Genomic DNA, 14,764 nt, shown 5'->3' on the forward strand with positions numbered 1-14,764 from the left:
TTGCATTGTGTAATCTTAATGTGAAATTGTGATCAACTCTACATACCGATTATTTTCAGTTACTATGAGCAGTGAGCTCAATGTGCCAATGGGTTCCCCAGCTCAGGGGTACTCCGACAGGCTGCAGGATGGTGGCGGAATGGATTACAGAGATTGGGTTCGTCGCAGCTATCTGGAGCTGGTCACCTCCAATCACCACTCTGTCCAGGCTCTCTCGTGGAGAAAACTTTACCTCAGCAGGGCAAAGCTCAAAGCCTCCAGTCGAACCTCAGCCCTGCTGTCAGGCTTTGCAATGGTCAGTATTACATTCTGTGTTAAAGGGATAGTTCATCCAAAAATGAAAATTCTCTCATCATTTATCACCCTCATGCCATCCCAGATGTGTATGACTTTCTTTCTTCTGCAGAACACAAATGAAGATTTTTAGAAAAACATCTTATCTCTGTTGTTCCATACAATGCAAGTGAATGGTGACCAGCACTTTGAAGCTCCAAAAAGCACATAAAGGCAGCATAAAAGTTATCAATAAGTGGTCAAATCCATGTCTTCTGACATGATCCAATAGATTTTCGGTGAAAACAGACTAAAATATAACACCCTTGTCAATGTACATCTTGTGGTACGATCAAGATTTCCAGCGTGATTACACTTCCTAGTGTTTGACGCATGTGCAGAGTGCTAGAAGTGTAATCAAGCTTGAAATCATGATCGCCAAGGAGACTGATGATGTCAAGATTTATAGTGAAAAAAAGGAGTTCTATTTAGGGTCTGTTCTCATCCAAAATCGGATCAGATCGCATTCAGAAGACATGGATTAAACCACTGGAGTCGTATGGATTACTTTTATGTGCCTTTTGGAGCTTTAAAGTTCTGGTCACCATTCACGTGAATTGTATGGACCTACAGAGCTGAAATATACTTTTAAAAATCTTAAATTGTGTTCTACAGATGAAAGAAAGTCATACACATCTGGGATGGTATGAGGGTGAGTAAACGATGAGAGAATTTTCATTTTTGGGTGAACTATCCCTGGGAGCCATCAAATGTATGTGGCTGTTATTAAAATGCAATTCTTAGAACTTGTATCAGGAAATAGTTGTTAAAACTGAAACAAAGCATTCAGGCTACTGAAATTCATTGCATCAGATGGGTTTTGAGATAAGATTGTCTGAATCATTGTCTTGTGAAACTCTAGTAAAATACTAACCTCTTTTGGGCAGGTCTCATATTCTATGTTTACAACTGTGCTACAAATCAAATTGAATCAGCTTACAATCCATGAACAATTAAAGTAAAGTTCCGGTTTCGATAAAATGTAAGCTCTATCGACAGTATCTGTGGCATGCTATTACCATAGAAAATAAATCCAGCTTGTCCCCAAGATTGTAAAAACAAGCAAAAATCTTGTTTACAGTAATGTACTTAAAACGGAAATCTATGGGGCAAAACACTGCACCAAAATAATGCATACTGTTTTGAAAGTATGACCACAAGATTTGAACTTTGTATGTGTTAAGATGAGTGATAAAATTGCTTATTACATGGCTCTCTGAAATACTCTATTCTGATTCGATTCGCCATCTAGTGGTCTGATATTTCTGAGTAACAGCCGCACATCCAAGTATCAGACCTCTCATCCGGTATTGCGAGTCATCTTACCTACTTCTCGGATCACCGTGCGATCTCTACAAGTAACCTTATAAAATAATTTCAATGCAAATCAATGTTTCATGTCCATTTATTTGTTTATTTGGCAAATAGGCTTGTAATAAGCTGGATCATGTGCAGTCAGACGGTCATTTTCACAAAATAAACACCAACATAACTCAAACCGGAGGTGGATTTCAGCTGTTCAGCGATTTATTTATTTTTTCTCACATAATTTCAATGCAAATCAATGTTTTATGTCCATGTATTTATTTATTTGGTTAGTAGCCATGTAATAAGCAGGCTAATGTACAGTCTGCTTGCCGTCGGGGTCCTGATTACCTGTCAGGGTTTATTTTGTGATAATGAGCTGACCATACATTATCCCTTACTTACTAACCTTGTTTGTAGACAGTTATATCTATGTCCTGTCATGACCATGTAAACCAGTAAACCCTTTAACTTTCACATAATACGTGCAAAGACACCAGAAAGGGACTGTTTACATGGAGAAAAACCCACCCACATTAATTTCATCAGTAGCCCATAACCAGAAATGTGTACCCGCTGCCGAATAGGACACTCCAGATTTACACATAAGTTTTTAAAGGGGTCTTGACATGAGGAATCAAATTTTCCTTGAGACTTTCCATTTTTTAAAATGTAAGAGATCATTGTACTATAAGAACTTACCATAAGTTTCAGAACTCAAAACTTCCTCCTCATTGCAAAAGAGTATTTGTTGAAACCAAGCTACCAAAATGACTCGTTCTCTACTTCCTCTACATTGTGATGTCACACTTTGGTAGACATTTGCATCTGATCGCCTTCACAACAACACGTCGACACCTACTTTTACCTTATTACTTCTGTAGCCCCGCCCAGTAGCGATGAGCAGTGAGATGGCAAGTAGAGAGAGCAGGTCAGTCAAGAACAGAGAGCCATTCATAACAGTGGGCGTTTACTGTCAAGTCTTAAAGGAGAAGCAGCACCAAAACCGAGTGTTTCTGACAGAGGGTCACAATGAGGGTGGAAAATTATCATGTTTTACAAATATACGTTTTTGTGTAAAAAAAACAAAAAAAAAACTACTAATATTATAAGTGAACCTCAAGGAACATATTAAAATAATAAAAAGGCATGTTATGACCCCTTTAATATCAGGAAAATATTTACTTTTATGTGCCTAATACCAGAGACCACTGTCTCTGAAGCATATTTTATTGGATCATGCTGGTTTTAATTCCTTGAGGAAATTGTTTTATTCAGCTGACACCTTTGAAAAGATTTTTAACAAAGTTTAAAGTTTTTAGTGAAAATAGACCTTAAAAACTTTATAGGAAAATAGCCACGGAAGCTAAAAGTACAACTAGTACAACAAAAGTTCACTACTCAACAACACACTTTTTTATTTTTTATTTTAGTTTTTTGCCTTTTTTTTTTTGAGGAAGAATTAATAAACATTAAAGGAATATTTCACCCAAAAATGATAATTCTCTGATCATTTACTCACCCTCATGATATCCCTGAGCGGAAGTGATGGTTTATAGTTAAAAAGTACTTAAATATTGATGTTTTTGCACCAAAAGCGATCTTGTCACTTTAGAAGACATTAATTTAACAGCTTAAGTCGTGTGGATGACGTTTATGCTGACTGTCTGTGATTTTTGGACCTTTAAAGGTCTGATCACTGTCCACTTGCATTTTAAGGACCACCAGAGCTGAGATATTTTTCTGTTTTTCTTCAAATGTGTTCTGATGAAGAAAGAATACACACCTGGAATCATGGCATGAGGGTGCGTAAATAATGAGAATTTTCATTTTGGGTGAACTGTTCCTTTAAGTCCTTTGACAAAAATACAAGCTGCTCATTTCTACTTTTAAACTCTCCAAAATGCCTTGCCCCACAGGCTTCTGTTGTAAGTGCATTACTGTAAACACAGTTTTTGTTTGTTTTTGCAATCTGAGGGATAATTAGTTTGTGTTTATGGACCTTTTTCACATTTCCGGGTTTGGAATGCTGAAGTAAACTAAAGTGGTGTAAACTTCTATAGAGGTACATGGGAGACCATGGCAAACAAGGCCGTAACCACAATATATTTTGAGGGGGACAAGTCCCCCCCAGTAATTGATGTCCTTGTTGCTGTTCTGCTGCAGTTCATTATGCACCACTGTCTAATTGTCATTAAGTTGTTGCAGGAATAACATAATGGTTTAAAAAAAGTTAAATGTTTACCGCGCTCAGTAGTCTATAACCACTTGTCAGTGTCATATGTGATAGCCAATCAAATTGATGAAGGCGGGACTCAAGTTTAAGATGCCAAGCGGTAACCTTGTGGATTATCCCAGTGCAATGCATCAGTGTCAGCAGTTCAGGTTAAGAGTGTTTGTGTCATGTAAGATGTCAGTATATAACTAAACATGCAATATTTGCTCACTGTTTTATTATTGAATTGTTGTACAGACCTACTGTAATTTCCAAGGGTGCAAACTATTCACCATTTGGTGAAATTCACAGTTTTGAATTGAAAATATGTACAGTACATGATTTGTAAGTCATTCATAACTGTGAATGTGAGAACATTAACGGAGCAGTTTTCAGCATGTCAGGCTTAAGACAAAGAGTGAATGTGTGTATATTGTAAAGGAATTGAATGAAAGTGGTTATCTGGGAAGCTTTTGAAGGAACTTTTTTGAAAATTCACTTGACATTGTCTAAGAAAATTATCTATATAAAAAAACACAAAGTAGAGCGTTATAACCCAGATCAGAACTAGAACATGGTAAGACCTGTGACTTGTGACTTCAATTGAGTTTTTAGGTTGTGGCAAGGACAGTGTCATATTTTTAATGCAAATATTATTAGGTAATAATTTAAAATCAATTTAAGATTTTTGAAATAATTTCTTTATGTCTTCAATTCTGAATTTTGTACAGCATCTCCCTAAGAGTCTGCTTTTAAAAGAGACCATTTTATTTTGAGGATGTCTTGTCAGGTTTGTGCTAAAAAAAATGAGCCACCAGTTAAAGGAGTAGTTCACCTAAGAATGGAAAATGTACTTTTACTCACCCTTTTGATGTTCAAAACCCATATGCTGTTAGTTTTTCTTGGAACATAAAAATAGATATTTTAAGCAGCTCTATTCCATAGAATAACAGTTTATAGTTAGGACTATTAAAGGTTCAGTATAAAGACATCATAACAGTAGTCCATATGACTCGTTCATTATATTCCAAGCTTTCTGGGGCCATACAACAGCTATGTGTTGTATGGACTACTTTTATAGTATATTAATAATATTTTTTTTTTCTTTGGGCCTTGACAGCAGTGCTCAATATGAACTGTTTTTGTATGGAAGAGAGCAGCATTAGGAATCTTGAAGAAAATATTGTGTTAAGATTATACTGGGAGGAAAAAACAATGAGGGACAACTTGAGAGCAGTAAATAATTTTGTATATTTTCTTTTTGCTAGCCAGCTGACACAGTCATGTCATTTTATAGATACATCAGTGATGAAAAGAGATTCAAATTATATTTATCTTTTCTTTGAGACAGCACAAAAGAGAGAAAAGATGACAAAAACAGGCAAATTGCTAGCAATGCAAACACTGTGTTTGTTTTGTACTGTGTGGACTTTTAAAATACATCTTTAAAACCCAAAATTAAACAATTTTGGACCCTTATCCCATTTTTAAGCCTTTATTCAGAAAATTATTGCATTCAGCACCTTTACTATATTAAAGGACCAAAAAGGACCATTATATTTGTGACCTCAACACCCGTGACCCCCCACCCCCAAAATGGTTTGGTCCCCCCCCAATATTCAAAACATGGTTACGGCCTTGATAGCAAACATTATTTTTGCGTTCCTATTTTCTTTAACAGCAAAAAAAGAAATCCACTATTACGTTTCCTTGACTTTCCAAAAGAAGAAAAAAGTAGATGGATTACAGAAGTCAAAAGAAATAATGATGCCAAATTTACTTTCACTCCCTCAGTGAAACCCCATAGCAGCAGCATTAAAAATAAAAATAGCAACATTAAAAAGAAACAGACGCAGACATACACAAAAATGTGTTAGATGTGAACAGCCCCTTATTATAACAGAATTTCTACCAACCTCTTTCCACTTCATAATGTGATCATGACCAGGTGGCCATGGTGGAGGTGCAACTCGAGATGCAGTACAACTACCCACGAGTCCTTCTTATCGCCTTCAGCGTCTGCACCACTGTGCTGGTTGCTGTCCACCTCTTCGCGCTACTCATCAGTACATGCATCTTGCCCAATGTCGAAGCCGTTAGCAACATCCACAACCTCAACTCCGTCTCCGAATCTCCCCACGAGAGAATGCACCACTATATTGAACTCGCCTGGGGCTTTTCCACTGCCCTGGGAATCCTGTTGTTCCTGGCAGAGGTGGTGCTCCTCTGCTGGATAAAGTTCTTGCCAGTTGACTCTGGAGCACAATCTGTGTCAGTCCTGGCAGCCCTGAAGCAGAACTGTAGCACCCCTGCAGTTCAACCCGGGTACAGCGGGTGGCAAGCGGCCTTGGCCTCCACCATCATCATGGTGCCCGTTGGATTAATCTTTGTGGTGTTCACCATTCACTTCTACCGCTCACTATTGCGGCACAAAACAGAGCGGCACCACCAGGAGATCGAGGAACTGCACAAGATCAAGGTGCAGCTTGATGGCCATGAGCGAGGCTTGCAAGCAGTGTGAGATCTGGCCATGCTCTTTTTGGCAATGTTTCATTGCTTGACTCTTCAAGCTTTCAAGCACATTATATCCCGTCTTCTTTTTGAGTTTTTTTGAGAAGAGATGATTTGTTGCCTGGTGGAAGGATTGTCCATTTAGAAACTGAGAAAGCTTTTCAGAAAAGGGGGAAATTTCAACAGCAAGGGCTATTTATTTATATTTCTTTAGGCTGTAGGTCATTTGGAGTGGTCTTTATGTGCCATTTTCTGTTTTCCTACCTCTGCAAAATGAATGTAATAGAGCAGCGTGCTTTAATATCATTAGCCTGTTTTGTGTTTATTGGAAACTTTCTGAGCAAGCCTGGAGCAATTTTGTGCCACATATAAATTAGGCCGAATGAATGTGACAACTAGTGTTGGTCTTGGTTCCATTAAGGATCAGAGCTACTCTACAGAGAGTCACTGCCAGTATGTCTGACTGAAATGTACAGCTTTTATAATATACATGCCTGTATGAGATTCAGTTTGATGAAATAAATAAATAAATAAAATAAAAAAGGATGCTGCACGCATTGGGTCAGTCTCACAAAGAAATGTCCAGGTCATATTTTAAAAGTCAAAAGAAATTTAAGACTATTTTGGAACATTAAAGGGATAGTTCACCCAAAAAGGAAAATTCTATCATTATTTACTCACCCTCTTTCCATCTCAAGTGTGTCTGACTTTCTTTCTTCACCAGAACACATTTGAAGAAAATTAGAAAAATATCTCAGCTCAGTAGGTCCTTTAAATGCAAGTGGATGGTGATTCGACATTTGAAGCTCCAAAAATCACAGACAGTCAGCATAAATGTCATCCATACGACTCCAGCGGTTACATTAATGTCTTCTAAAGTGACGCTATAGCTTTTGGTGTGAAAAAGATATGTATTTAAGTACTTTTTTTTAACTCTAAATCATGCTTCCGTTCTGCAGCGATATGCACGTGATGTAATCTCAATGACATTTGAAACACGCGAGAACTGACGCACGTGCGTCACAGCCAAAAGAGCTGCGTTGTTTACCACTGTGTAGGAGGAATGCTGTACAGTAGCTTGGTTAGTTTTGGTTTAGATCTATATTCATCTGTTTCTTTACTCACAATGGTGCGTTTGAGTGCTTATCCTGGATATCTCAACCAAGTGTAGAACGTGAGATTATGTCCGTATCTTGGCATCGCGAATACGTCACGAGCAGAGGTGGAAAGTAACAAATTACAACTACTCTCGTTACATTACTTTAGTAAATGTTTCAAATTTTTCTGCTTTAAGTATAATTAAATAATAGTACTTTTACTTGAGTTTATTAAAAAATAAGTATTCAACAGTTATTTTTCACCACAATTATAAGGTTCAAAAAAATACATATTTCTGAATTTTTGGGAAGAAGAAAGTTATAAGCACTAAATCTGTTTATAATTTAAAACGCGGTGTGCTCACCTGACGGAAGCCCACAGGGCACAGCATCATGAGCAGCTTGCATAAACCGCCGCCGGTGTCCTCTCTTCTCTAGCTTCTTCAAGACTTTCTGTCCTGTCACTTTACAAGAACTGTAATACTATGATTTTCTGCATGTTTCATTTTATTCTGGAAAGGAGCCGTTCATTCAGGTACGAGGGAACCGTCTGAACACGTTTAACCACTGATCAAACGTCACTTGTTTTTAAGGTAGGCAATGTTTTAACTGTGTCTAACATTAACACAATGTAGTTTGACATATGTGGGGATATCTTGTTACTTTCTATTATATGTCAAAAACAAACTTTTAAATACCTTAGAAAAGAGACAATGCCAATACTGTCGGAAAATAACGGGGACTCTGGACAAAAATATACCCAAAATATGCCCATGCCACGAGTTCCAGTGTTTTATTAATAATATCTATATATGATATAGTTACAATTACATACATTGCAGTTTTCTTTTGACTTTTCACTGAACATTATTTCCCCCTGCCGTCCGGTTCCTCACACCATTATGCGCACAAACGGGCTCTCCGCTTCTATCAGTCTGCATCAGTTCGGTATTTTACTCCCGCATTAAATTCCATAACCTCTTGTTCAAAATAAACTGTCCTAGCGGGTAACACTCTTGCTCACGGTGCTGTACTACTCTACTTCCCTTCCCTGTGCTGCTGTTTATCTGTCTGAAAAGCCTCACCCGCTAGAGGCCAAAAGTGCGCAAGGGATGAATGTTATATAAAGAACGTTAAATATCACAAATTATAATGTAACCAAATGCTACAATTTACTTAATAATAATATCTCAATATGTTAAATAACCATAATGTAACTGTAATACATAACTGTAATACAATAATACATATGCAGAACAACCACTTTTAGTGTTTGAATCAGTCATGTCGCTCACTAAACACTGTGTGAAATGTTTATTTTTGCCTTATTTTATTCAGTTGACATGTAGGAGTTGATAACAGTTTGATTAATAATCTCGTCCCATATCTGGATAATTGCTGCAATATCATAGAGGATAAATTTCCTCCTATATGATATTGCATTATATTAGTTTTGTACAGTATCTTAACTTTATAGCCAAAATACTTGGACATACATGAATGAGAATAAACCTGAAGTAGGAATGTGTTTCAGTCACATGCACATTATGTAGTTTAGAGACGATTTAGAGACATTTAAAATGTTACAAATGGCTATTTCTATTTAAATAAATGATGAATTCTTAAAATGTTCTGTTTGTCCAAGAATCTTCTTGCAGCAATGCAGGTCTTTGGCATTTAGAAACTGCTAGTTTAGGACCTGTGAGGAGTTATGTTTTCAAAACAGTAATGCATGAAATAGCCTTCATCTCTCTAAAACAATAGACTTCAGGAGAAAATAGAATTTCAGGAGAAATGTGTTTCTTTTTGCCTATTTTTAAAACAAAAATTTGACTTGCAAGTGTAAAGCAACTTGTAAGAACTCAATACCTCAGCAAATGGGGAAAAAACCCACTGTACTGTGATTTCCGCATGGTAGTGCAACCATTTTCAATTGTTCTAATAATAATAATAAGAATTTTCTTGAGTACCAAATTAGCACTTTAGAATGCTTTTGTAAGGAATAGGTGACACAGTACATGTTTGCCATCACGGGTAAAGAAATTTAATAAATACCACTTAAAACAATTACTTCAAACCCTAATAGTAATTAGCTATTAATTATTTTGGTAGTATTTTTAATGACTTCAATGCATCCTTGGTGAAAGGAAGCATCAGTTTCTTTCAAGAACAAAAATGTCTTGAATGAAAATTGGGAGGAGAGACCTTCAAACAGCAAAAACAAAATTCAATACGTTCTTGACCTGAGAGCAAAACTCCACACACTGGGGCAATTAAGACAGGAGAATTTCCTCCAGGCTCAAGAACATCAAATCCAGCTGTATAATAGGGGTACTCGGCTACGGGAATTTACACTGGTAGATAAAGTCCTTGTATTGCTCCCCACATCGAGCTCTAAATTACTCGCCAAGTGGCAAGGACCCTTTGAGGTCACACGGCGAGTTGGGGAAGTCGATTATGAGATTAAACGAACAGATAGAGGCGAAGCATGTCAGATTTACCACCTCAATCTCCTAAAACCGTGGAGAGAGGCGGTTCCCGTGACTTTGGCGACATTGGATCTGGAGAGGGAGGGGCTGGAACCGGAGGTGAACTTAAAAGCTACCGATCGAGTCACCCCAGTCACTTGCGGAGACCACCTCTCACCATCACAAGTCACGGAGGTTGCCAGGTTGCAAGGAGAATTCTCCGACGTGTTCTTGCCTTTCCCCAGTCATATGAATCTCGTAGAGCACCATATCGAAATGACCCCAGGGGTAGTGGTATGCAGTCGTCCCTACCATTACCCGAGCACAGAAAAGAAGTGGTTGAGGAAGAATTAAAGACCATGCTAGATATGGGGTAATAGAAGAATCCCACAGTGACTGAGCTAGCCCGGTGGTGCTGGTTCTGAAGAGTGATGGCTCTGTGTGGATTATAGAAAAGTCAATGCGGTGTCTAAATTTGATGCGTACCCAATACCTCGGATTGATGAACTGCTCGATTGGTTAGGCGCAGCTCGTTATTATTCGACACTGGATTTAACGAAGGCAGATCCCCTTAACTCCCATGTCCCGTGAAAAGGCGGCATTTTCCACACCGTTCGGATTACACCAATTTGTGATGTTTCCGTTCGGTTTGTTCGGGTCCCTGGCTACGTTTCAGCGGCTCATGGACCAAATCCTCTGACCGCACACTGCTTATTCCGCTGCCTATCTGGATGATATCATTATTTACAGTAATGATTGGACTGCAGCATCTGAGGGCTGTCCTGAGGTCGTTGGCGGATGGCTCCCTGGCCTGAGTCAGGCGATAGGGGTATGTGGTGATGTGGGCGTGGCTGAGCGACATCTGTGGAGAGCGAGGCCGGGAGAGGAAGAACAGTAAGGATTGACACCTGTTGGAAATTATCTCTAACAGCTGTTTGGTTTGTGTTTAGATTTAGAGCTGGAGTCACGGTGGGGGAGAGATATGCACGCAGCAGTGTCTGTGTGCATTCCTGTATATTGTGCTGAAAAGCAAAACCATTGCATATTGTAAAATAAAGTTAATTTGGAGCTGACATCCCCATCCCCCACTTCCTCATTCATAAGAGTTAGTGATCTGTCACAATACTATATATAGTATCATTTTCATAAAGTAACTTGTAACAAAATTACTTGTAGTTTTTCGGCAAACTACTTATTTACTCTTACATGAGTCATAATATTTCTCAGTACTTCTACTTGTACTCAAGTGAATTATTTCTTCAGTAGCAGTACTTAAGGAAAAAAAATCTGTACTCTTTCCACCACTGGTCACGAGAGAGTGCTTGAACTCCACCCTGAAGCTTACAGAAAGCGTTGGATTATTGTTAAAATGTACTTAAATACTGATCTTTTTTCGCACCAAAAGCAATCATACAGTGGGGGAAATAAGAATTGAAAGCTTCAACATTTTTTTCAGTAAATATATTTTTAATGAGGCCATTCACATGAAATTTTCACCAGACATCAGTATTAACTCAAGAAATCTACAAATGTAAAGAATTCACAACATTAAAGTCCATAAATAAAGTTATGTGGAATAAAGTGTAATGACACAGGAAAAAAGTATTGAAAACACTAACTGAAATTTATTTAATACTTAGTGGAGAAGCCCTTGTTTGTAATGACAGCTTCAAGACGCTTCCTATATGAAGAAATTAATCAGCCGCAGTATTCAGGTGTGATTTTGGCCCATTCTTCTAAACATATTGTCTTTAAATCTTGAAGATTCCGGGGGGCCCTCTTGTGGACCTTGATCTTTAGCTCTTTCCACAAATGTTCAATTGGATTCAAATCAGGTGATTGACTGGGCCATTCTAACACCTTGATTTTTTTTTTCTCTGAAACTGAGAGAAACTGAGAGTTTCCTTTGCTGTATGCTTTGGATCGTTGTCCTGCTGGAAGGTCCACCCACATCTCATCTTCATCATCCTGGTGGATGGCAGCAGATTCTCAAGAATCTCCCAGTAACGGGCTCCATTCATTGTTCCTTCAGTTATATGAAGTCTGCCAGTACCATGCAATGAAAAACAGCCCCACACCATGATGCTTCCACCTCCAAACTTCACTGTTGGTATAGTGTTTTTAGGGTGATGTGCAGTGCCATTTCTTCTCCAAACATAGTGTGTAGTATGATAGCCAAAAAGTTAAATTTTGCTCTCGTCTGACCAGACTACACATGCTTTGACATGCCTTTTCTTTAGTAAAGGAGTCTTGCGGGGTGAGCGTGCATAGAGGCCATGGCGGTGGAGTGCATTGCCTATTGTTTTCTCTGTGACGATGGTACCTGCTGCCTCCAAGTGTTTCTGGAGCTCTTTCCGAGTGGTCCTTGGCTCTTGGGCTACTCTTCTGACTATTCTTCTGACTCCCTGGTCAGAAATCTTGCGAGGAGCTCCTGTGCGTGGCCAGTTGATGACGGAGTGATGTTGCTTCCACTTGTGGATAATGGCCCCAATGGTGCTTACTGGAAGATTCAGAGGTTTTGAAATACGTCTGTATCCGATTCCATCAACATGTTTCACAACAATAAGTTTGCAAAGGTCTTGGGAGAGCTCTTCGCTTTTACCCATCATGAGATGTTTCTTGCGTGACACCTTGGTAATGAAAAGCCTTTTTATAGACCATCAATTTACTAACCAGCTGATATTAATTTGCACAGATAGGAAGTATAATTACTTTCTAACTACTTACGGATTTCAGTTAGTTCCTTGCCTTACCTTGTCTTGGGGAACTGCTTTTTCTTAGCGTGTTCAATACGTTCAATACTTCCTGTGTCATTCCACTTTATTTATGGACTTTAATGTTCTGAATTCTTTACATTTGCGGATTTCTTGAGTTAATACTGATGTCTGGCGAAAATTTCATGTGAAAAGCCTCATTAAAAATATATTTACTGAAAAAAATGTTGATGCGTTCAATAATTATTTCCCCCACTGTATCGCTTCAGAAGACATTAGGTTAAACGATAGAGTCATATCGATGATATTTATGCTGACTGCCTGTGTTTTTTGTTGTTGTTTTTTTTTGAGCTTCAAAAGTGAAATCACCATCCACTTGCATTATAAGGACCTGCTGAACAAAGATAGTTTTCTTTTTTTCTTTAAATGTGTTCTGCAGAAGAAAGAAAGTCATACACACCTGGGATATCATGAGGGTGAGTATATAATGAGAGCATTTTCATTTTAGGGTGAACTATCCCTTTAAATTTTTTGCATTGTAGCGTTTTCACGACTTTTTGCTAAATTCGGATTTAAAAAAAAAAATCATTCTCATTTCCATAATGTGCAAAAACAAACATTTTTTCCACATAACTGTAGTGAGAAACATCTTGATAATTATATTTAGTACAACAAATACTAACATGATGTATTCCTACAAATGAACTTTACAATTATTGTCAAATATATTACAGTTATGACAATGAGAATTGGAATGGGGTGAATATGCTTAATTGTGCTGAAAAATGTTACAATGCAAAACATTTTCATGGTCCTAAAATTAGGTTTATTTTCTTTTTGCAGAATATGTTTTGGGGTGAAGTTGACCCGGACATTTCTTGACAGTTCTGAGATTCACCCCACTATTGTTGTTTGTCTGTGTTTGATCATTGATCTCAGTACTGTAATATTATTAACTGCAGAATTGTTGTGCCTGCATTTTCCTCAATAACCATATAGGATTCACTTTAGCTGTTACCTATGAAAGAACTATTGCTCATACTATGTAGTGCAATATTTTTAGCTTGAGTGTGAATTGTAGATGCTTTAACATTGCACAGTGCACACTTACAGTATGTTTCATGTAACTTATATTTTATTAATGATTTTGCATTTAATGTATAACGCATTGTCACTTGTCAAGCACAAAAGATGTAGATTTTGTCCATATTTCACACAAGGCCCATTGAATGGTATGTGCGCATTGTTACAAGTAGTTTACACTGTTGATGATAATAACCCAGAATAACCAGGAACAAATATTTTTTGACCTATGTGAAGAAATTACTTTAAATGGGTACAGTTACAAAATACTTGAGAAAAGCAAAGGAGCTTGCACTGTATGCCAAGCTGCAACTGTTTAATGTGAACTGTGTTATACAGTGCAAGTTGGCAGTCCCGTGTCAGTCTCAAAATACTCTCATATTTGTTACAAATCAATTTGAGGAAAACATTCCAGTGGGAATGAAGTCGGACCAATTTCTGCCTGCCTTAACTGGACTGAGAAACTTTGAAGTGCACTTGTAGTATAGTCCATGGAAATGATCTGTGTGTCCTGTTTGTGTTCAGAGTATGCAGACTTCATTTCTTGCTTCATGTCATGCCTTGCCACCAACAAAGAATTTCAACTGCAAAAACAGCAATGCTGTAAATATTGATAGTTTTTAATATCATTGCGCTGAAGGCATTGTGCTTAGTGCTTCTACGTGTGTAACACACAGTGGCGCATTAACGCACAGGCTTATATGGGCTGACTGGGACTCACACCTGCAATGTGTGAACGCTTAAACAAAGAAACTTTGACCAAAATTACTAGTTTGTACTATGGTGTTAGGTAGCTTTAAAAAGCACTTTGCTCTGTTTTGTGTATGTGAAAATAAATGCTCAGGTCATTTTTGATAATTCTGATGCATTGTGCCACACTATCAGTAGAGAAAAGAAATGAATCTCTTGTGTGAAAGCTAATGGTTTTTCCATTTAGAATATGTAGCCAAGTATTATAGAAACATTTTGTTGAGTAGCATGTTCTTTTCACTCTGTCTATACTTGTATGTTAATGTATGTCAAATAAACAACCTATTT

General features: G+C 37.8%; 1 protein-coding gene across 1 annotated transcript in view; it reads left to right on the forward strand.

Moving 5' to 3' along the window:
• The window catches only part of LOC127434964 (protein orai-2-like), a 13,170-nt gene extending 1,748 nt beyond the window's left edge, over nucleotides 1–11,422 (forward strand). Inside the window, exons 4-5 of the mRNA XM_051688034.1 lie at nucleotides 60–295; nucleotides 5,802–11,422. Coding sequence (XP_051543994.1) covers nucleotides 60–295; nucleotides 5,802–6,374 — 809 coding nt within the window. The 3' untranslated portion in view covers nucleotides 6,375–11,422. The remainder of the gene's footprint in view (nucleotides 1–59; nucleotides 296–5,801) is intronic.
• The last annotated feature ends 3,342 nt before the right edge of the window (nucleotides 11,423–14,764 follow it).

This window comes from Myxocyprinus asiaticus, chromosome 4 (genome assembly GCF_019703515.2).
Source record: "Myxocyprinus asiaticus isolate MX2 ecotype Aquarium Trade chromosome 4, UBuf_Myxa_2, whole genome shotgun sequence".
NCBI lineage: Eukaryota > Metazoa > Chordata > Actinopteri > Cypriniformes > Catostomidae > Myxocyprinus > Myxocyprinus asiaticus.